This window comes from Microtus oregoni, unplaced genomic scaffold (genome assembly GCF_018167655.1).
Source record: "Microtus oregoni isolate MIOR12 unplaced genomic scaffold, Mior012 000011F_ref0000422, whole genome shotgun sequence".
NCBI lineage: Eukaryota > Metazoa > Chordata > Mammalia > Rodentia > Cricetidae > Microtus > Microtus oregoni.
In genome coordinates this window covers 14957323-14981520 of record NW_024543070.1, presented here as the reverse complement: position 1 = coordinate 14981520, position 24198 = coordinate 14957323, and the positions used below count along the sequence as shown (strand labels likewise).

General features: G+C 42.1%; 1 protein-coding gene across 5 annotated transcripts in view; it reads left to right on the top strand.

Moving 5' to 3' along the window:
• The window catches only part of Arhgap26 (Rho GTPase activating protein 26), a 398682-nt gene that overhangs the window by 278515 nt on the left and 95969 nt on the right, over positions 1–24198 (top strand). For all 5 annotated transcript variants that reach the window (XM_041659662.1, XM_041659661.1, XM_041659665.1 and 2 more), the window contains exon 18: positions 17997–18156. In XM_041659662.1, the coding sequence (XP_041515596.1) occupies positions 17997–18156 (160 nt within the window). The remainder of the gene's footprint in view (positions 1–17996; positions 18157–24198) is intronic.

Genomic DNA, 24198 nt, shown 5'->3' with positions numbered 1-24198 from the left:
ACAACACAGAAGATAAACGAACCACTTTTGAAATGTTCAGCCCAGTGACATGTAACATGTTGGCAGTGCCATACAAATCTCACTGAAACCATTTCAAACCATTGCTTTTCACTCACGGTGGAGGTGTTGCCGAGGCACTGTGCTCTCAGCTAGTGTTCCTAAGCATTTTTGTTACAGCACCTAAGATCATCAATGTCTGGTTTATTTTAATGACATGTAATGATACTTACAGGGTTAGGAAGGAAGACTGAAAAGCTCTTTAAAGATTTATTCTATGTGTTCACCATAGTTATTTGTTTGAGAATAAATGGTCTTTTTGAACCCACTCAGTCTATAGTGGCTACCCACCAGCCCCTTTGCCAGTTCCTCCATTTCCAGTGGTCAGTCAACCATGGTCTCAAAGTATGCAGTGGGAAGTCTTAGGGTTGAACTAATTATGATCTTTCAGTTGCATGCCACTTTAAGTAGCATGGTAGAATCAAGGCTTAATAAAAATCAATAATTTGCTAGTTTATTAAGGGACTTTCTAAGTAAAACTAGGCTCCTTTAACCTTAGTTTTACAGCTGTGGGTGTGCGCCTGTTGGGAGATTTGATGCTCTGCTCTCCTCAGTTAATGCTGAGGCACTGGCATTTTAGCTGTTGTTTTTGTAACGTGTAAAACCCCTGCAAAGATCTTATCTATCTCCCAGGAGGCCATGGACCAGCACTTTGATACCTGCTGTCCTAGATAGTAATACAGTAAAGGAGAAAAGTACTAACTGCTTTACAGAGTGGCCATGCCTGCCACCTCATAAAGGATGCCTGGCAAGCCAGGAGACAGTTCCCCGTGGCATATTACAACATATCGAACTGATTCTAAAGAATAGTCAGTGTCCACTCCTGAGAGTTTGAGAGATTCTATCACAGTATAACTAACTTGAAAGTCACTCATTTTCCCTTACCCAACAATCTAACATTTGTGGTTCCAGTTCCTTTAATATGTTCAATTTAATTGAACATTCATTGATTGTATTTTGAATGAATTGTAAAAATTTAGAGATTTTTAATTTTTTTGCCAGTGTAGAATTCCAAGTTTTTAAAAAAACTATTATTCATCCAGGTGTGGCATTATTCGCTTATTATTCCAGTACCTGGGTCGTGAAGGCAGGAGAATCAGGAGATCAAGGTGTGTGAGACCAGTTTATGCTACATAAGACCTTGTTTCCTAAAACAAAAGAGTTCAAATTCAGATTTCTATTTTTTTCTTTTATTTTTGAGGCCAGCACTCCTTGAGCCCTATTAGACCTGCTCAATCAAAATGAGTGGAAATCAAAGCTTAGAATCTTCATTTTGGAGCCCCTTTAAAAATTCTTCTTTTCTAGAACTTTGATTGATGCTTTTTGTCATAATTTATAGTGTCAGCAATTAGAACATGCATTTTTCTCTCTTTATACTGGGTAGAATAGCCGATATATTTTTATAATGCTCATTGTTTTAAAAACATAGTTTCTAATCTGTAATTTTAATCATACCAATAGATAATTTTAGAACTATTAATATTTTACAAATATTTTGCCTTATCATGAGCATTTTATTTATTCTTTGAAAATCTTATGTGTATACACAATGTATCTTGGCCATATATACCCGTGCTACACCCTCCAACTTCCCTAGGGGAGCCCTCCCATTACATTTTCCTCATAACTTCTGTCCTTTTATAATTATTTATTTTTTTAACTCACTTCAGTTAGCACTATCCATATGTACATGGAAGTGGGGTCACCCACCCACTGGGGTGTGCAGAACCTAACAGGGTCCTCATTCCTAAAGAAAAGTGGCCCTCCCACCCCAGCAGCATAAGCTTGCCCCAGGTCCTCAGTCCATTCTGTTTTATTCTTGATGAGTTCAAACTTACTTCAAAACCAAGTCATACCTATAATTAATAGGAAATTTTAATTGACTTTAAGTTGTCTACTTTCAAAAGCTAGAATGGTTTTAATTTGTATTCTTTGGTTATTTTATTTACAAAGAAACAACCCCTTGCAATCGTAGCATCAGCTGGAAGACATAATGACGAACCAACACTGAGGTTCCCAGACTGTGCAGGAATGGGAAAGAGACCAGCAGACCACTAGAGGATGGAAGGAGTTTATACTTGATATCTTCCACCTAGTCAAGAAATCTTAACAGGCTTCCCTAACATTCAAAGTACAGACTAAGGAAAATCTTAGCCCATGTATATCATAAGGAATTTATTTCCCTGCCTAAGTCAGGAATCAATAAAGGAATCGATAACCACATTCAAATTTATCCTGGCAATGTTGTCCCTTAACAGTTGCAGATTAGACTCTCAACTTACATCACCTACAACTACGTAGTGACGTTGAAGCTAAAGTCAATATTATAAACAAACAATCTATTATCAGCTAGAGTTCAGTGGAAGCAATGTGTGGGAATATTCAGACCCCAGAACTTTATATAATAAGGCAATAGGAGAAAAAACTTTTAAAGATTCCAAAATATAATTGTTTCAAATAACAATTCTATAAAGAAGAGATTAAAACCAAAAGAACAGGCAGATTTGAAGGAAATTTGTAGTCACCATAGAAATAGAAATGACTATTGAAGTTTAAAAATCTGTTGATATAAAATATCAAACCAAGGCTTTAACTTTAACATAGCAAAATTACATATAGCAAAACAGTTATCAAGCAAGAATTACAGTTACAATATTTATATCTATTTTATCTTTTATCATAACTAAGGAAAACTATAACTATCTATTCATTCTTCAACTCCATCAAAGACTCCAGAAGGATATAATACTACCTAAGTAAACAAGAAATAAGAAAACTCTAGAAATGACAGAGACGTCTCGCTGCCTGTACAGTCACCCAAAGTTCTCCCACTCCAGGCAGACGCAGGTTAAGATCATTCCTGGTAAGCCAGCTCTTGGGCTACGTAGATTATTAGAAATGGGCTAGTCCAGGTGCTAGAGTTAGCCGAGAAAAGGCTAGATATAATGGGCCAAGCGGTGTTTAAAAGAAAAAAAAAATCAAACCAAGGAAAGATGGGAAGATAGGTGTTAGAAAAGTACCACAGTGCAGTACAGAAAACTGATACAATGAAAACCATTAGAAGGAAGAGGTGGGGGCTTCGCTTAGTGGTAGAGCACTGTGTAGCATCACGGACCCCTGTTTCCCTTCCCAGCACCACAAAATAAACAAAGCTCAGGGAAAGCTCAAAATGTGGTCTACTGTATGGCTGAGACAACAGACTAGGAAAAGAGTTAGTGTATTAAGTAGTTTTTCATGCCCGGAGCTGACAACTTATAAGGCAGAGGATGGGTATTTAGCATACAGTTGTTGAAGTTCAAAGGTCAAGATCGTTAGCTTGACCTCTGGTGAGGCAGCAGCAGATTTCTCATCGTGGCAGGAATACAAGTGGGAGTTAAAGGTCATAGCTTGAAAAGAAGAGAAACTAGAGCCCCACAGTCCCATGACGGCCCATCTCCACAGTATTTTCCTATAGTCTGTCTCATGGACCGGGCCCCTAATCACGGCCCATCTCCACAGTATTTTCCTATAGTCTGTCTCATGGACCAGGCCCCTAATCACAGTGGATTCGGCACATCTCCACAGTATTTCCTATTGTCTGTCTCATGGACTGGGCTCCTAATCACAATGGACTCCTGGTGGGCCCAAATCATAAACAACAGCAACAATTTTTTTTTTTCGCAGAATGGTTGCAGATTTTCTGTTGTTGAGAGGTATAGAGCATTGGAGATAATAGACACAGACTCTTCTAAAACGAGGAAAGAGGCCATGTCCACACAAATGTGCACCCTAAAGGAGCTGCATAACACGATAGAAAAGGGAAAATACACAAGAATAACTTAACTGGTAGCACAAATAGTAAACAAACAAACAACAAAAAACTAGTGATAGTTATTGGGGTTCAACTTGAAGATCAGAAAAGCAAAGCAGCCAAGACACTAGAGAGCTTTTACCTCTGTGAAATCTTCAGACTGAAAAGAGAGCGAGTTCCTGTCTCATCCCACCTTATATTTCTCTCTAATGCTGGTATTAAAGGCATGCACCACCACCACCCGGCCTCTGTGGCTAACTAGTGTGGCTGCTGGGATTAAGAGTGTGAGCCACCATTGCCTGGTCTATATGACTGACCAGTGTGGATGTTTTGTGTTCTGGTCTTCAGGCAAGCTTTATTTACTAAAATACAAATGAAATATCACTACATTAACTCAGGAGCACCAAACCCTTGTGCCTGCAGTATATTGGTTAGTAGTGAGTGGGTATCCTATTGTTTGCCTTGTCGTTAGCACCCTCCACATGTGAGCATGTTGAGTACAAAGCTTTCTTCTTCTTTTTCTTTGCTGTGAAGTAATTTTTGGTTGTTGACCCCTCGGGTGTAGCATTTACAGGACATCATTCCTTACTCTTATTATCGTCTCCCATTTCAGGCTTAATTATATCCAATGATCTGAGTTTGAGGCTTAGTTCCGGCCCTCCCTCCCACCTCTCTTCCTTCTCTCTCTCTCTCTCTCTCTCTCTCTCTCTCTTTATTTCTTTCCTTCACTTTTAGGTTTTAGTATAAAATCCAGAATAGTTACTGTTTGGCTATGCCCTTGGGATTTTCCTGGCTTTGTAGACAGGAAATGAAATGCCTACAACTCTGGCCTGGACTTGATTTTCCCAAGCTCATTGCCTTCTTGCGACTGGATACTCATGTCTATGTCTTTAGGATGTAAACATAGATCTGATGAAGTAATCCTTCAGTTGGGAACCATCCCTGGAGTGAGATGTGTGTGTGTCCAGCCCCCTCCCTTGTAGACGCTGGGCATATAGAGACAAGGCAGTGAGAATGAGGATAGAAGCCCAGATTTCCAGAGGAGTGTGGTACACTATATTGCTCTGGTCCGTGAGCATCCTCTCTCATCTGTCATGATTTCTGTTTAATGGTTGATGTTCAGTCCCAATTAGTCTCTTGATGTAGACTTGTAGTTTCATATAAACCCTTTCTGTCCCTCCTCAGGGAAGGGATTCTGTACCAGGTCTTCTCTGGGTCATTTCCATAACAAGGGGTTGATTTCTCAGCCCCACGATGTACTATCTTACATGCTGTAAAACCTTTGAGTGAGGCTGAGTGGAAGGTCTTAGGCCACAGGACTGTGGGGTCCCAGCCTCCCTTCTTCTCTTCATCATTGCTTTTTGTTCCCTCTTTTTTCCCCATTTGGCCACACATTTCTTTGATGTCTGTCAGAGGTCGTGGTTTTCATAGAATGACTTTTATTAATTTCACCCTTTATCTTTTTCTTTACATCTCCTCAACCCATAATACACAGCATTGCTTTGAAAGTTTATTTCCTACACTCTACTGTCTAAAAACTAGATTATTGAAGTTTTTTGTCATTGCTTAGTGGGAAAGCCCACCTTTTGATTTCTTCTGCATCTTCTACCCAGAATTAACTTTATAAAAAAATGGAGAGAGAAGTGGGAGAGGATCTGGCACACAGCATAAAAGCATTTGAGTTTCATAGTAGTTTGGAATGCTCCCTTCCTGAGGCAGGAACACATCTGCCATGGCAACAGATTCTTGTGTGTCTGTCTGTGTCTGACTTTGTGTGTCTGTGTCTCTGTGTCTATGTCTCTATCTCCCACAAAGCTTCTGTGACAGAGCTGCCTTCTGCTACCATCTTTCTGTGGAACCCTTAGCATGGCCTGGTTCTACACTGTGCTTGTTCCACTGCCCATCAGGCTCCAGGGAGACACTCACACTGAATAGCTTATGGGCACCAACTCAGGTAGCCTGGTTCCTTTTCTAGCCCCTTGTCTCTGAGAGCTTCTCCTACTGAACTCACCAATCCTTCATCATCTTCCTCATCTTCATCACTATCCCACCTTACAGAGCACCTCCCATCTTCACCTCAACCTTTCCGTGAGCCCACATACCAGGGAAGTAGCCAGGCCTCTGTAGCAACCACATATGTGTACAATACTTCCCAGGTGCTGTGATACTCGATGGAGCCTGCTGGGGTGTTTTTGAAATCATTGGGACTAAAATGTTGATGCCCATGTCCCTTCAAGCTCATTGTAATTGTTCCTAATGACAAACAAGACAGATGTGCTTCTTGATATTATGGAGTTTCTAAACCAGCTAATTGAGAAATCGGCAATATTTCTATTTCTGTCCTGGCCTGCCTCGTATGTGGTTGTGAGTAGACCTCGGGGTATTTTAGTGCTGCACAGAAAAGCAGGGAGAGTCATCTTTACCCAGCATCAGATGCAGGGATCGGAAACATCCAGTTTTAACATGTGTATGAAATTAAATTAAGGATATGTGGATTGTAAGACAGAAATACTCTAGTAACTTTAAAGTTGTTTGTTTTATATAATGTAGAATTAAAATACAGCCTTACCCCCAAAAATCTTATCTGTTACTTTTGGTTACCTTCGCTAATTGTTCTACATGTACCCTTTAAGAAGTCCTTTTTCTGTTGGGAAAAGTCCAGGACCATGAAGCCTGTGGAAAAGATTCGATCATTATTAATCAAATAAATGCACCTTAAAATGAGACATGCACAAAATTATCCACTACTTATAGCAACTTTGAAGATAATAATGCCTCATTTTAGTATAAGGGAAAAAAAGACCTAGAATATTGTATGTGGGAGTGTAACTAGATATAGGTCTTCTGGGTGACATGTTGGCAGTATGTATCAGTAATCTTTATTGATTTTCATTAATCAATTCTTTTTCTATGGTTTTATTCTGGAGAAAACTATGCACAAGCACTTATGTACCTGGGGATTTGCTACGGTGTTTTGTGGAATGATTAAGCTTGGAAGCAATCTGAATAGCTGATGGGGTTTTGACCGCTACCCCAGTCAGAACTTTTTTCCCTGAATGCTAGCCTTTCCTTGAGCCGGGAGAGGTGCACTGAGCCTTGTTTCTTCTTTCCCTTCAAGTTAAAGAGCAACTCTAGGAGTCTTCTAAAAGATTTCTCTTTTTGTTTGCTGTGTTTTATACCCTTATTTAATGATTGCTTAGCTTTTAACAAAGCCCAAGTGAATATGACTTTTTATAATAGACTTGTAGTGCCATTTTCTCCCAAGATAGTGGCTGAAGGTCCTTTCTGTGTGCAGGACTGAGCAGTAGGATCTGTCAGCTTTGGGAGGAGCTGCTTTCTAAATGTGTTGAGACCACAGATATGGGAAATGGGACCTGCCCGAAGCCACAGGGTGTTCTCACCATTATGTGGGAAACCACAGGGGTGACAAGGAATCCCAGGCTTCCAGTTCTATTCTGCAGCTGTTGACACTGCCTTCAGAATTCCTATGGAAGTTGTCTGGAGTGTAACTGGTTGAGTTCATTATAAAGAGAACACAGAAAGGCATCATTGATGGTCATGGTTGGAGATCCAACTCATTGCTGCAGCATGATTGATTCCTTCTTCCTTTCCAGGCCATGGGTTTCTGCCCTGTGCTCGTTGTATGTGGGTGTAACTCTCTCATCTCCTCTCCGTAGGAACCCACTCAAGTGGGTTCTCCTTCCCAGTTTTGGTTCTGTGCCATTTCTCAGTGGCATGGCTAGATGGGTGTCAGGTCATGGGGAATAGTGAAGAACTGGGTTTATTGAGGACCTGCTGCTGTTCCTTATATTATTTCAGCTCTGTGGATTGACATATACCCAGACTGGGCAGTCGAAGCAGGCCATGGAAGATTTTTTCTCCTAGAAAAATGTGCATAGCTGTATTGTTGAAGTGCTATCGTCCATATTGCACTTCTCTTCTTCGTCTCTGCTGCTATCAACCTGTATTGCTTCAACCACCTTGCCTATAGAATATTCAAAGCAAGATAACGAGCCAGCTTTGATGCTTGTACCATTGAGAATGTTTTAGTGTTTAGAGTCCCAGATCTCAGCTTCCCTCTGTGAATCCCTTGGTGTCTGTTACCAGACACTACCTGCTGTTCTCTACCTAAAGAAACAACCATCTTCTCATCTTCCATCTTCACTTCCTGCTTGTTGATACCGTGTCTTAAAATCTGTTTCCGGCTGTTCTCTGTATATCTAAATAAATGAGAGGAGCCATTGTTTCCCTTGGCCATGAATTTGAATTCAGATTCCAAACACTTGACAGCTGAGTGGTCCAAGGGGCTAAGAGATGCAGATGGCAGAAGCTGGGTGTTGGGTTAGGAGTGGAATATTCATATGAGGTATACTCTCCTCACCTTTTCTGTTGTCTTTGGGCTATGGAGGCTGTGGAGATTATGTTGTCTTCTTTAATGAGTTCCATTCACCCAGGATGAATGCCTGCATAAATGTGTTTCTCCTTCTTGCTAACAGTCTGCCAGACTTTCTCTCACACATATAATCCCACATATAGATTTGGAGTCTTGGCCATCCCTCCGAAAGTGTGGTTTTCATTCCCTGAAGTGGGGATGTGAATAGGAAATAAGAAGCTCCAAGTGTTAGGCCTTGAGCTGTTGTCTTTGATTTAGGTTTTTGTCCCTGTTCCTTTATCTGTAAAATAGGATGAGTGATAAGAGATTGTCTTCAGAAGACTGCTTTTTCTTTCAAGTAATTAAAGATGGTTGCATTATGTCCAGTGGATTCTACATGTGTTTCTTTGAAATGTTTTAATATTGGTCCTGTTTCTGGTGACCAGCACTTGGAGGCGCCGTTCTCCCCATACCTCTGCTCTCTGTTCCACTAGCCTGCCAGTTTCGGTCAGTTCTTTCCTCCAGTGGACGCCTTGCAATGGAGCCCTTCCACACAATGACTGGGACAAATGACAGCAAGTGCAGAGACCTGCCACTGTAGCAGGCACAGGGCTTGCCTCATTTAACTGCTCAGATGCAATACAAACAGTACTGTGTTGTGGTTTGTCTGTATATCATAATTCTTTACTTGATTGGATGGCCATTTGTAAAGCCTCCTCCATCTATCTCTGTCTCTTTCTCTCTGGAAGACAAGAGACCCACGGAATTTGAGCATTGAAGTTGTAGTAGCTGGTGCCTTTCTGAGACCGAAGAGAGACACTGCTGATATTGGGTTTCCCTGCTGATGAGAATTTTCTAATTGCTTTTTATCTCACTCATTAAAGAACAAAGCCCTCACAGTGGCCTGCAAAGCCCTCCAGGATTTGCTGCCTCCAGGTCCATTGTCTGTCTGACTTTTGCTATTTTCCTCTCTGCTCATTCTGTTCCCAGTGGCTTTCATTTTGTGTTGCCTGCCTGCTGTGTACCTTTTGACCTTAATCTATTCATACATACTATTTCCTTGGCATGTGACCTCCCAGGCCACGTGGCCAGCTTCTTTACTTCCTCCATCTTGTTACTATATGCCTCCTTCTGGCCGGTCTTCCAGATCATCTTTTAAAGATGCAATATGTCTCCAGTATTCCCTTTCCCCTCTCCCAGGATGTTCTGGGACATCACAGGACTTTAAGTATCATCTGCTTTACCATCAAAATAAAATTTCTCTAAGGCAAAGAACCAGGGGCAAGTGGGAGAGGTCTGGTTTCTTCATTGCAGTATCCCCAGTGCTTTAAGCAGTCCCTGGCACCTAGAAGACATTGGAAGTTATTTGATAATGGAAGAATAGGTGAGGTCCTGCAACTTCTCTGCTGGGTCAGGGTGCACCTCAGTCCTCGGCCTGCTGGTTTGGACAGTGGTGCTTTAAAGGCAGTGAGCCCCATCACTGAAGAAAGTGTCACACCAACAGGAATTGCACTGCAGCCCTCGATGCAGTCATTTTCACATGTGCAGCTAGTCTTCCTCCTTCATTTCCCTTCTAGCCTTTCTCTCTAAGTCTGAGAACTAATTTTTTAATAGTGTGACAATGAATGTGAATGCTTTTTATAAACTATAAAGTGATTTCTTTTTGCAAGAGTTAATTACATTAGGCCTTAGAATCAATTATTAGTGACTTGGAATCGTTAAATAGTTTTCCAGAGAGAAGGTGTCCCTGGGTCAGCTCCTCTGTGTGCTTCTACTACCCAAATGCTGCAGGTCCCATTAGGCCTGCAGACTGGGCCCTAACAACGTAGCTATTTTGGCTGAATTACTCGAGAAAGGTGATTCTCTTAACCTCTTAGATCCAGATTCTTAGACCTAAATAATGTACTTTCTTTGTATAAGAAAGGAATGAGAAAAATGAGTAATACCCGGGCTGACAAATTTGGGGACTCTAAAGGCTGTGCCTGACTTAAGATTGACAACAAAAGTTTCAGTTCTTATCCTGAATGAACCAAGCCCATCCACGGGAGTCAGTAGTTCTCATGGCCCAGATTAGTGTATTCTCAGTGGAGAAACTCAGGGATGTTCTACACTGTTATTGGCCATAGATAAACTAATTGATTACTTTTAACAAGTTCCAGACAGGACTGGACAATCCAGTTTTCCTCTGTCATGTGATCTCCTTCACCACAGTCTGTGTGCAAAGGGAGTGAAGTCAGTGAGGTCTTTATCACACATGCACGCATACCACCATCTCCACTGGAGCTGGAGGATCAGTAGCTCTGCAATCAGACAGCAGATTTCCTGGCTTCAAATTCTATGTCTTCCATTTGCTCAGTCTGTAACTTGTACGGATTTCCAAATTTGCCATAGTTTAACATTTTCGTGCTGAACAATATTGGATCATAATTCCTGGGATAATTTGAAAGATCAAGTGAGATAAATGATGAAAATATTTGGCCAATACTGCTATTAGTTATTGATGGCATTCATGGTAATAATTAAAGGCAGGAAGAACAGAAAGGTAATTAAGAAACTGACAAAATGAAAAAATTAACGTAGGATACTCTATCCTAGAAGCTATGACAAATGTTTTGGAAGGAGACCAGCATAATAATTTGGGCATTATGATGTATTATATAATGCACGTTGGGTAATTCATACAGTAATGATTATTATACCCTGTAAATATTTTATGGCCTCGTACCTTGCTGACTAGTGTGAACAACAGTGATACCTGGTTTTTTTTTTTTTTTTAATGTACCGTGACTGTCAGGGGAGCTGCTCTAACTCCCTCTTCACTGCCTCTCATGACTAAAGGTTCAAGATCCTGGTAGAATGCCCATGTTATTTCTTTCTTCACCCTCAGCAAGCTATGCTAGGGCCTGGGGTAGTAGGAGAGAGGCTCCTGCCATCCCTGTACTCTTGGACCTTTGGAAGTGGGAGAAACATCCAAATCCCTCCATGAATGGTGACGCATTGTCCAGTGAAGGCTGACAAAGAATAACCGGGGAGCTAGACATTTAGTACAAGGCCTGATGGACCTACTGTGGGCACCCAGAGACACCTCTCTGAGGAAGTGAGGTCTTTCTAGGAGAGAGCCAGGGAAAGAGTCTGTAGGACTTCCAGCACTTCCAGGATCAGAATCAGGAAGATACGAAGCCCAGAGGTTGATGGACAAAGGGAAATATGGTGGAAAGGGGTCTGGAGAAGTTATTAATTCATAGGACTTGACAAAGGTTTCTTGAAAATTCTTTTCTCTTTTAATCATCAGCTTACATTATTACTGTGTGTGTGTGTGTGTGTGTGTGTGTGTATAGCATCGATTTTAACATATTAGCCATTTCAAGACTATAGTCAAGTGGGATTAAAAGTGGGTTTCAAAGTTGACCTAAGTCATCCTGGCCAATATGAACATCTCAGCAGTTATCTGTGCCCATCTGGAACATGGTTATTCATTCCATGCAGGGATAAGTTGCTCGTTACTCATAGAGCCTTGAAACGTCTTGGAGGAGAGCGGCATAGCTTGTGTTCCCACCCCATATCTGTCATTTTGTCTTTCTGGGGCAATAGAAATCATTTTGCCAGCCCCCTTCCTTCTTTAATTTATCCATCTGACAGCTTCATTCTTACACCATTAGAAAGCAGCTCTTTGACTGTGCCAGCCAGCTATAAATACTGTTCTGTCATATTCAAGGGTCAGTTAATCATTTTGCCAAGTGGGCAGCCATATTTCATGGCAGGAAGTGGGAAGAAGCTGTGTAACCCAGTACTGCTTTTAAACTTTCAGAGAAACATATTCCTCCTCTGTCTTCCTGTACCAGCCCAGCAGTCTGTCATGGATGAAGGACCAACCTTTCTTTTTTAATCCTTTCATCGTATCTGATGTTTCTCTGTGACTCCTGTGTGTTCACTTTTATGGGGTATCTGGGGAAGAAGAGTACCTCTTGCCGTTGGTTGTATGGGAACAACCGAGAGTTATGGCTGAGATGGTAGACTCTGCTGACTTAGTTCCATCCTAGCTGTATGAGCACAGGTGGGCTTCTTCACTTCTCAGTGCCTCTGTTTCCCCAGCTGTTTAATAGTGGCAAAGAGAGTGCCTGCCTGCAAGGGTTCTCATGAAGGGTAAGTGAGACTATAAAAAGCACCCTTCAGAAATAATACTCCATTAATTATTCAAAACTGGAAGTCTGGCCATTTGCTAGATAACCATTCGCAGGCATGAATGTGACATCGGGGACCATACAGAGATGACTGTGTGACTCTTTCTTTTGGGAACAGCACAGAAAAGCTGTATTTATGACTCCGGTGGACTTTCTTAGCAGAGTCCCCCAGCACCCTCCATCCTGGTCCCACCTCAGAAAGTCCAAGTGGTATCTAGGCAACCACACACTTAGGGATTGGTGAAAGCAACCAAATTAACAGCCTGGAAACTTAACACTTAGCTGGTTAACCACAAAATAACAGCTTCCTTTCTAGTGAATCCTCGGCCCAGCCTTGGGGCTTCCCCAAGAGGGTGTTAGTGACTAAGGTGATGTTTACTGTTGCTTGATCTCCCACCCACTCTCTCACTTTCAGGAGTGTTAGCCTTGGGCCCGCCTGGTACCTGTCTGCAGCCCCTACAGGAGGCATTTCAAGGTCACCATCCAGCTCTTAGTCTCGTAACACTTGTGAAAGGGGAACAGTTAGTGGAGAGATGCTCCCAAGGGACAAACGGAGACCCATGGTTTAAAGGAACAGGCTGGCGGTGGCTACAGTAGAGATGTGCTATCCAGAGTTGACGTTTCAGGACGATGAGTTTTGGCTGCTTAGGGCAGAGCTTGCTCAGTAGGTTGGGGCATGAAGCTGTTGGTGTCATGAAGCAGAATGAGCTTCCTGGGTTTGCACTGGCTGAGTCTCTCAACCTGTGGTGCTAGAGATGCTGACGAAGAAGTGAAGGAAAACAAGTGTTGGTTTGTTAGTTACAGTATTTTTATTTGTTTGGTTTTGTGCTTAACACAGTGTAGGTGCTTCTCCTTGCCCCAGACCAAAGCAGCTACTAGGTATTGCTATGGTATGGCTTTAGACTGGTCCCTGCTGCGACCCACTCCTGTGCTGTAGCACCATGACAGTTGTAACTGTCACCGATTAAGCTGATTTACCATGCCCGGAGACTGACAATTAATCATGCTTTATCAGTGTTGTAAGCTGGGTGTCTTTGCTCCTGTTTTCTATATGAGGAGGCCACATGACTTGCCTTTCTCCCAGCTGGCTCTTTCTCTGACTCTAACCGCTGGGTGACTGTCTCCCTTAGCCTTATTTCCTGTATGTAGAAATTGGGTCATATTTGCACACAATGTTCCAATGGTGATGTTTTTCAAATTGTAGTTCTTGGTGCAAAAGTGGGTTGCAAAATCTATTTAGTAGATTAAAAAAAAATGGAAAATATCAGATGCATCCCACTTCTACTCTAAAACTTCTGCTTCGGATGTGTATGTGTGCTGTTCATCTATGCATATTTTGTATGTGTATCTGGACCAGTGAAATATTGCATAGGAAAATACAGTTCCTATTTTATTTTATTTCAAATTACTATTCTAGAGTTATTATAAATAAGCCAACATTTACATAAAAGGTTCTAGGACTTTTTGCAAAGTTTCCATCACCCTGTAAGTCTGGGTTATCATATTAGTTGACACTAGAAACTGGAGCAGGGGAGGCAGAGCAGTGATTGTATGCTATGACTACAGCCTTACTACAGCCATGGGATCTGTGTTGACCGCGCTAACCTGACACCACACACATCCTATCCAGTAGAACTGGGCTCGACTCTGACTTTCTTTCCTCAATACAGTGCTCTAGCCCTCAACCGTAACCAGGTTGAAAACCCTGCTATAGGCTTACAGGTACTTGGAGCCCTGATTTTCATTCCAACTCAAAGAAAAGAGATGTGACCCCAATGCAGTATGAGGCCTTTCTTAATAGGCTCTAAAGGGTTTGGTTACTGTTTAGCCCCTTGTGATGTTCTCCACAGTCTTTGTCTGGAAATGATCTTTCCTCCAAAAGGCATCACATCCAGACTGTCTAGCTACTTTCCCTTGAAATAAAGACAACAAGAGTCCCTCTGCCATGCCCGTTTTTCACTGAAATATGTTCTTCACTTGCTAATTGTAATCCAGTTGCATAGAACATGGATAAAGATCCCCAGCAACTTCCCTGTGGCACATGCCTTAGGAGGTGCACTGAGTGTAGGTGTCTGCAGCCCAACTGCAGAGTCACAGAAGGAGCAAGGGTTTTCTTCCCAACACAGGCGGGTCTTTTCCTCTGCACCCCGGGTCAAGCCTCCAGAAAGGCTGTACTTGCAGTGGTGGCAGGCACCACAGCAGAGCAGCTTATATGAACTCAGGGTTCTGAAAGTCACGTGCCCATGCAGAGTTCAACCCAGCAGAAGCATGTGTGTGGATTTTAGGACAAGACACAACATGATATTCTGAGCTGTTTGAGGAAGAGCCCAGACAGTACAATTAGCAGAACAGAAGGTAGGCTCGGTGTTTTATGGATCTCACTAATGAATGAGTCTCATGGCTTCTGCCGGACCAGCTTCCCAGCACCCTGCCAGCCTGCTTCCCACACATCTGTAAATCCATCTAGCTATAATTCATGGCTGGTGCCAGCAGAGACTTAGGTCTAGGCCTTTCTATCTGGAATGCACAGAGATCTCAAGTCATTAATAATTCACTCTGGAGTAATGAACATAGCGGTAACAAGTTATGAGCCAAAATAATCAGGTGACAGATCATTTTGTTTCCGCAGTGCCCAGATATAGTGCTGGCAATGAGAAGGAACAAGCGTGTCACTGAAAAGTTTCTCAAGACTTGGATCAATGTGTTTTAAGTTTCAGAATAAAATGGATCATTAAATGGGAAATGAATTTGTTGCGTAGCCCCAAGCCTATTTATATTCAGAGTTGCCAACCCAGAATTACTGTACTGTTTTTTTCCGAATGCCTTTGGGCCCCGGGGCCTGCAAATCCGAATAATTATTACTCATTAATTAAATCTAAGAAGTGGAACACAGCTTGAGATTTTGAAAAGGGAGGCTGGGATAGTTCAGGTATAATTACCCCCATATTGTTGATAATAATTAGAAAAATTTCAGCTGGGCTGAAAATATGAGTTTTACATGTACCAAGAAGTTCCCATCATATTTTGGGTTTCATTCTACTTGTCATTGGCTTTGTCAAATTCAATACCTCAGTCTCTGTGTTCATTATAATGGTGGAAACATTAACACTGAGTGAGGACCTCAGAGGCAGGCCAACTTGTCTGCTGGAGTCTGGGATGGAGGACCAGGAAGAAACCAACGCAGATGCAGAAAGCAAGGGTACCATGTGAGCTGAGCCTTACAGAGAAAGTTTGTGAAAGACAGAAATAACAGGAACTAGAGGAGAAATCTGGGAACAGAAGAGGAGGATGGGGAGTAGGGAGTAAATCATCCCCATCACTATACCTCCCATGCATGAACCATCCAACCCACACCACACACCATGAAGTGGATGTGCTATCCACCCCTATTGCTCCTTTTCAGAAAGAGGAGGGACCCATGTTTGATGAAGTAAGTTGATTGTCAAGTGACCCACAGCAGTGAAGTAGCAGAAACTTAGAAATGAGTTGGGAGGAAGTTGTGCTTCTTAAGTGACTATCCAACTTCAGGTATAGCCCAAAAGAGCACTTGCCTAGTGCATCCAAGGACTTGTACTGCATCCTCGGCTCCAGAAAGCCAAGAAAAATAAAAGGGACCAACATCAGCTTTCACTGTCAGAACAATTAAACATGAGAAAAATTACTAGCACTTCAGAACTGTGACATTGTGCTATTTCCAGGACCAGCAGAGATATGAGAATGTCCTCTTCAGCAGATGAGGGACATCAGAGTAGGCTCCCACGCCTCAACTAATGGTAGCAATCAGGAAAAGCTGGACACAGGTGGGGGGAGGGGGCTGGCATGGAGGCTTTTTCTATAGTCAGGGAGAGAGCAGGGAGATCTGGCAGTAGCAAAAGATGATGATCCCAACTTAGGTTTTTATATTGGTTTGCAATTAAAAGGGTTTTCAGACATAAATAGCTTGTTGATTTCATTTTCCCAAGGAACTTTTATGCAAACAGGAATAAGTCTAGTAACATAACTCATTTGGGAGAAGTGTCATCCCTGAATTCCTCTCTCACTCATGACCTGATGTCCCGGGAAAGTGATGAGGGAGAAGCAGTCTGAGAGTGTGCGAGCTTAGCTGATGGTCCCAGGCCCTGGCTAAAGGCTTTCTTCTCTGCCATGTCCCCATTTGACCATCCCCATTAACTCTTCCACATGGACAGTGTGATGTAGTTCTGGCCAGAAAGAAAAGGACACGCAGAAGCCCAAGGGACTAAGGCAGAGCTAAGAGTGTTTATAAAATATCCTTGTATGAGCCAGAAACAGACCAGACTTCTGTAGCAACGCTCTCTGCTGTGAGTGTTGCCTCCAGTCAAGAAGCAAATCCTCTTGCTCATTGCACTTAGCCACAGTTAAAGTTCCATAGCCCTAAACACACCTGGCTTCTTTCAGAAAAGGAAGTTAACTTGATGTCTCAGTCTCAGAACCTTGAAGAAAAATGTGTATTAGATGATAAAATTGGTTGAAGTAGGATTTCAGTAAATACTCACTTTAAAAACAGACATTTAAGGCAGGTGACTCTCTTCTCCTACATAATGGAAGTCTACAGGTGGAAGAGCCGCCATCGATGGGATTGTATGAAAGACACTAAGTGTAAATAGCACTAAATGCTAGGGAGGCCAGTCCATGGAAACTCTCTATCCAGATTTCTCTCTAGGTTCAAGTTAGTAATGAATAGCTTCCTTCTTCTAGCAGGTGGGTGACTAAGGACACTTCTAGTATTTTCTAACAGTGCTGAATGGTGTGTGCTTGTTTATTGTCAGTAAGTCACTCCTAACTTTTTATTCAAGGGACTGGCTATGAACCATTGAGCTTTATAGCTTGGACATGGAGTTCAGATATATATATTTTGAGTAGTTTTTTTAAACCTAAAAGTATGCATGCGTATTTAACAGATTATTCTGACCTAGCCACTCCTGACCTCATGTCTCCTTTAAAATTTGCGTGTTAGTGCGGTATAAACATTTGGATATACAGTAGTGTACTTTTTATTTCTGATGATGCCACGTTTCACTTAGTGTGAGCCACATGTTTAATCAAATGGGCTTTTAATACTTGGTGTTTAGAGAACCAAATTTCCTGACATGGTTCAAATACCAGCTCTTTTTCCTTTCGATAAACTATGTCTATTTTGTGCTCTTGTGTGCAAATGAATTAAAACCAGAAGCTTCTTGACCTGCATTGGAGACAATGCAGAGGGAAAAACCCTCAATGGTTGAAGCAGCAGACAGATGCAGAAGTTGTAGCCAAGAGGGCGGGCAGTTACCTGGACTTAGAGAGCAGTGACTCAGGTGAACAAAAGCTCGTCATCTGGCTGATGGCATTGACTAGGTGGTTGGGTGGCTGTCTGTCTGTGGCAAAATGGAAATCATATCCTTAAGTGAATGCTGAACGCAGGTCTGTGAACACTCTAGTTGAAGATACAAGAGAAAAGCTTCTTTTTAAGCGATGGCATCCAAGGATGTCCTGGCTCCTGCTTTCTATAGATGCAGATAGGAAGCTGGAAATACCCGAGGAGGTCAGTCATCTCTGTGCATGGCTTCTCTTATTTGTTCTTTCTTCCCATTTCCAGTGTTGCCAACAACCACAAGCAGAATTTGATGACTGTGGCAAACCTTGGCGTGGTGTTTGGACCCACCTTGTTGCGGCCTCAGGAAGAAACGGTGGCAGCCATCATGGACATCAAGTTTCAGAACATTGTCATTGAGATCTTAATAGAGAATCATGAAAAGGTAACACATAATGGGGTTCTTGCAGTAACGAATTGAGTTGTTTAGCTGTGCAGGTGGGGGTGCATTGGAACTGACCTTCAGAACTGATTAGGTTTGAACCACGATGATGTTGAGGTTGCTTATTGTCATGGTAGTGATAAATGTGAGAATACTGGTAGAGGTGACAGCAGTGGCCATCATGGTGTGGGGATGGGCAGAAGCTTATTGAGCTCCTATTCTGTGCTGCACACTCTGTTGTTGTCTTCTCTTCAGCAATCCAGAGGAGGAGTGCTAATATGAGCTGCATTTTAGAAAAACCCTTTTACTCTTTGCTTGATTATCTTAGAAATTTATGGGTTTGTTGCAATTTGGCATGTTGAACTTTTTCCATTTGTGTGGCAAGTAAATTTCCTGTAGTCTGAATTTTGATTATATAGATAGTACATGTTTTCATTCATACCTGCATCCATGTGGTCATGCATATTCATTCTTATGTGCTTATATGTCTGTGGTCTTTGTTTTGAATGCACTGGAGTGGTCCATATTTTTAAATATATTTTTTCTTAAAAATTGTATACGGGTATACAATGTTTTTCCTCTCCAACTCTCCTGGACTCCTCATGTTTATCCCTAATACCTTCATGCCTCCCCCTTTAAATTCCCATGGAATCCAGTCACTCATTGCCTATATTCACATGAGTATGGCACTATTCACTAGCTCATCGAAAGCCTCCAGTAGCCACAACCCTAAAGAAAAGTAAGTGTCACTGTTCTGACCTCTTTGATGTTGGCATTCAGACTGAGTCCCATGATTAAATACTGATGGCTTTGTAAGAGAGATAAGAAGACAGAAAGGTGGACAGTCTGTCTGTCTCTGTCTCTCTGTCTCTTTTTCTCTCACGCACACCTTTGCCCATCTCTATCTAATTCACATACCCTCCCCCTCATATCTTATAGTGTCCTGTACCTCAGCTTGCAGTAAGGCTGTAATCACATGTGATTCCTTGGTTCTGGACCTCCAGAACTGTGAACCAGATGAAGTTTCTTTTCTTCAAAAGTTACCCAGTCTTTGATACTTCTCTCTCATAATGTAAAATGAGCTAATACAGTCTATACACATTCCCGATATTTTAATAAACATAGTCCAGAAATATAATTTTGTTAAAAAAATCTCATTTTCACTTACAACTAATTCACATGATAGATATTGCACTAAACAGCTTCGTAGCTACCATCACACTTAGTTTTCCTAGCAAACCTATATGGTCAATAAATATTCAAAAGAAAATTTAGCATCCTTATCCATCAGGAGAATTAAGACTGGTTTGAGGATGTATGTCACCAAGCAAGAATGACTTATCATCAAGAAAGAAAGTAACAAGATATGCTGTCAGGGATGTGGGGGGAATAACACCCTTATACACTACTGCTGGACATGTATACTGCCACGGCCAGTATAGAAATCAGTAGATGGTTTCCTCAAATGCCTAAAAATATTGTCATTTCCCCCCAAGGATTATATATCTGGAACTCCACCTGTATTATGTGGTCACTAGAGAAGAGCAGAAATGAAAGTGTTTGAGTTGAAAGCTCACAGAGTAAAGATTTTGGCTCCCCACCATGCTTATTTTAAAGTAATGGTTATTTCTTTAAAATTTCCAATTCTGTATGAGTAGAATTCCACCCCCACCCCCAACTCACAGTTTAATCACCTTAAAGCTTAAACTATCAAGTAAACAAATACTTAGGATTATAGTGGAAATAAAACTCATTTCTATTTAGAAATAAAAATACAAAATATTACTTCTATTATTTAAAATACCCAAGAGTTCGCACACTTTTACCATTTCTTCTAAAGTTTTTCTGCTAATTACTTTGTAAAAGGTTAATTTGTCAGGATTTCGATGTCAAGGATGAACAACCTTGTCAAGAGAACACACTGCCTTTGTATGCCTTTGGTTAAGCCTGAAGCTTCAGGCTAGCTGTGTCTGAAGTGTCTTTACACTCTAAAGGTCCAGCACATATTAGTAGGGCTGATGCCTTAGGCTCTGTGGCAGTGCATGACATTCCTTTTGGCAGCGGCTCTGCAGAAGGTTTCTGGAGGAAAGGCAGGACTTCTGTGCACTCAGGCCTGCGAGTGGTATGCTGTGTCATCTTCGCCCTCCAGACCTATTAGTATCTGTACATTGTGAGAGTTACTTTGCAGTCCATCAGTGGGCTTTCGGGGAGATAAGAGAGGAGATCTTTAAACTGTTAGCTCTCAGAAATGTATCCTTTTCAACAACTGTTAACTCTTAATCTCATGTGCCAAAGCCATAAGCTAGCAACCATCGGTGACCTTATTGAATCCCCAAGCCGAGAATTCTAGCTCTGTGCAGCCCATATTTCCAATGAAATAAGTCACCCTCCATGCAGTTAGTGAGATTCGAGTCCATTTGGAACTCAAATCTTGCTTTCATTTGCCTTTGCAAAAAAAAAAAAAATGTTGATGGCACCCCATTAATTGCACTACTGTTTGACTGCACACACAAATTTATATTAATTAATATGCAGTTGATGAATCTGCAACTGGCAGGTGTTTGCCGTTTGCTTTTTATTTTCTTAGTAGTTCACATTTGTTGATACACAAAATTGATACTAATTATAATCGTGTGCCTGGATTCACTGAAGCCATCTTTCTGTTCCTTTGGTCCTGTCTTTGTAACCCTGAGGAAATAAGACAGATGGACTTGGGCAGTGGGATGCAGCGCTTCTGCTCTCTCTCAGAACATTTTCCTTCTCCCAAGTGTTGTGTAGGATGCTCTTTCTTAATGTAGTAAGTTTATCAATCTGAGCACATAATTACCCCATTTAACTTTAGGTAAGCTAGTAGTCCTTTGTATTGGGAAGCTCCTTTAATACCCCTCCAATGGGACTATAATTTGTTGTGGCTTTGTATATAGTTCCTCTCTATCAGCAGAGGCAGTGGGAAATGGGCTCTTTCTGGAGATAGGAAAAATCACAGCACTTCCCCCGCCCCATGTCCCCTTATGTGTGTTTTTAGTTACTAAAGATAATTGGTTCCTCTTGAGAGGTTTTAAGTAAAAGCCCCCAAACTACTTTCCAAACTGTTGATCTCTGCTAAAACTCTGATAGCAACAGAGTCTGGGATTTCCAGCTGTCCTTTAAAACAAACCTCTCTGTAGCTACAGCCTCTGGATTTGGCTTCTTCGCATTTAGCACTTAATGACAAGCCCTGAGGTGGCTTGCCTGACTCACAAGCTTGCCCTATGCGGGGTGCCTCACAGATGCAGTGAGCAGAGTAGCTGAGGCCTTCCCTCCCTCAGCTAGATCCCCGTGACCTAAGACCCTGAGGGATTTGTGTCTCAGGAACAGTTCTCAGTCTCAGTCCTTAACTCACCTGCTTTGCATTGGGTGTGATTTATTGTCCTCCCAGCTCCTTTGCAGCTGTAGACTCAGAAGCTCTTCCTCATGACCTCATTTTCCTCCTATAAACATCACGGCGCATAATAAAGAGTACAGGGCACACTTTATAGAGAGACTCCTAATCCTTTTAATTGCGGGGCACGGGACAGCTGGGATTAGAAAAGGTGTAAAGATGTATGTGCAACACAGTTAAGAACAAATTCCGCAAAAGTGTCAGGGCTCCGCAGCATCACGATGGGGCGGAAAGGAGCCAGACCCCCTAAACTCTGTAGGTAGCACACAGCAATAAAGAACATCAGATACTAACATTGCTTCAGGTAGCTAATGCTGATATTTTGCAAAGAATGTAATTAAATTTACACTTACAAATTGAATTATTGTGTCTTGACTGCAAATAATTCCTTTTCATTATCCACTTATTTCCTTCTTAGACTCAATGTGTCTCCTTTTTTTACTGAATACGGCAGTGTCTTTTTCACAGCCAAGGCCAAACCACCAGGTGCCTTAGCCCTCAGCAAGGTCCTGGGCCTTGTTGTGAATGGGATGTTTGATGATCGGAAGCTTACATAACTTGCTCAAGACCTAACAAACGCCTGAAATCTGATCGGTTGGTCCACAAAACTTGTGATCTTTATGTTTTGGCATTTGTTTCTCAGTCACACACAAGACACAGTTAGCTAAGCCCCCTCAGTCAGGCAGGCTATCTAGGTCCTTGTCTAGCCAGCTGTGTGACCTTGAGCACATCAGTTAATTTTAGCGATTCTCAATTTCCTCATCTACAAGATGGCAATCACTGCATTTCCCTTATTCAGTTGTTGTGAAGGAAATAATTCATGCCTTTAATTCATATACCTATAACTGCATGATAAGTAATGAATTTTAGTTGTCATTTATACTACCACGCTTCCTGCCTGTGCTTTACCAACGTAATGTTACACATTTTATGTCCTTTATCTGAGGTATAGTGTGATCACATTTATAAAGGAAACAGGCTCAGAGGAGCTAAAGACCTTCCCGGAGATAATACAGCTAGTAGGTGGAAAAGTCAGGATTTGAACTCAGGGCTGTCTAGCTTCAGAGCTTGTTTGCTTTTCCTCCATCTTAGTCCTCCAAATTACTTTTATATTTGATATGATGATATGGCAGTAGGGTAGCTGTCGTGGATGGCAAGGTTTGGCGGTGGTGTATGAGTGTCCATCAAGACTTAGTGCTTACCCGAGACTAGCCAACCTCAGAGGCCAGCGCTGACCCTCTGCTGCCTGGCTTAAGGAGAAGCAGCCTGGTGTTTATGGCTGTGTTAATGCCACTCACAGGGACCTTGAAATTGGGGATACTTGGAAAGGTTCCCCGCAGTTGTATTTTTTTATTTTACAATCTTATTCTCCACTGACTCCCAGCAGAGTCACAGTCTTCTTGCCTTTTATGTGTAAGGCATTCCTGATTAAGTTGGAATTAGTTCGTTAAGTGAGACCATCTGAACAGGACACTTGGGGCACAAAGGAAAACTCGCCTCTTTGTGTTAATTTGGAAAGTCTCTGTGAAATGAGTACGTTGTTCCCACCGCACGGTATAGCTTGTAGACTATATGAGTTAATGCTTGTAGATTACAGGGTCCTTTGTATGACAGTCTTCACAACCCAAAGAGAACTTCGTTCGTGCAATAGAACTGGAGTAACCAACAGAGCTGTGTAATTCAGACGCATCAGAATTCCAGCTTAAATTCTGAGCACAGACAAAGCTTGGCACGGTCAGAGGTGGCTGGAAAATCCGCTTGCATGTGTGGGAATTTCCAAGTTACATGAGCAACAGTCATGTGGATAGTAATTCCCACATTCCTGCTATGTGTCCTAGGCCTTGAACTCACTGTGTAGCTCAGCCTTGACTGGAACTTGGAGCCATCTTCCTGCCTGAACCTCCTGAGTATGCAGATTGGTCCTATAACACCATGGCAACCCCGACTTCCTATTGAATGTCCGCATCAAGGTGGCTTCCCTTACAAAGGTGCCCTCACACTTAGGAAAGCCCTTGCAGCCAGGATGTGTTGGGCCTGTATCTGACACTTTACGCCTTGCAGTATGCTCTTGTGCACAAAGTACTGCATCTGATCCTAAGATCAGCCTGACAGAGTTCTTCAGAAGCCTGTGTCTACCTCCTAATCAGACCCAGGGAACGGGCCTTTGGGGCTGTTGTGCCTACCATGGTGACAATTCCCTTATAGAACTGTCCCAGTCTGTCAGTCTGTTCACTTAACTTTTAGAGGAAATAATAGATGTGGAGGGAGAGATGCTCCTCCGTGTGCTCCCATGTCCTTTCCTGCTGTGTTTGCAGGGCTCTTTTTCATACATCTGTCTGTGTCTAACTTGATCTCTACTGCAGTTCTAGAAAGAATAGATGTTCTCAGTGCTGTTGTCAGTCGAAGTTCAAATGCACATCTGCTGTCTTTCCCCTGACACTGTAGTGGACAGTGGATGGATCACTCTTCCTTAGAAAGAAAGACAGTATCTGGAGGCCAGAGGCAAAGTCATGGGCAGGTAATAGGACCTGGCCTGTCCTTAACTATGGATTCATATCTAAATGCTCTCAAGGGATTGCTAAAGGTACTGCATTCTGAGCCAGAGGCAGAAGGGTACTAAGAGA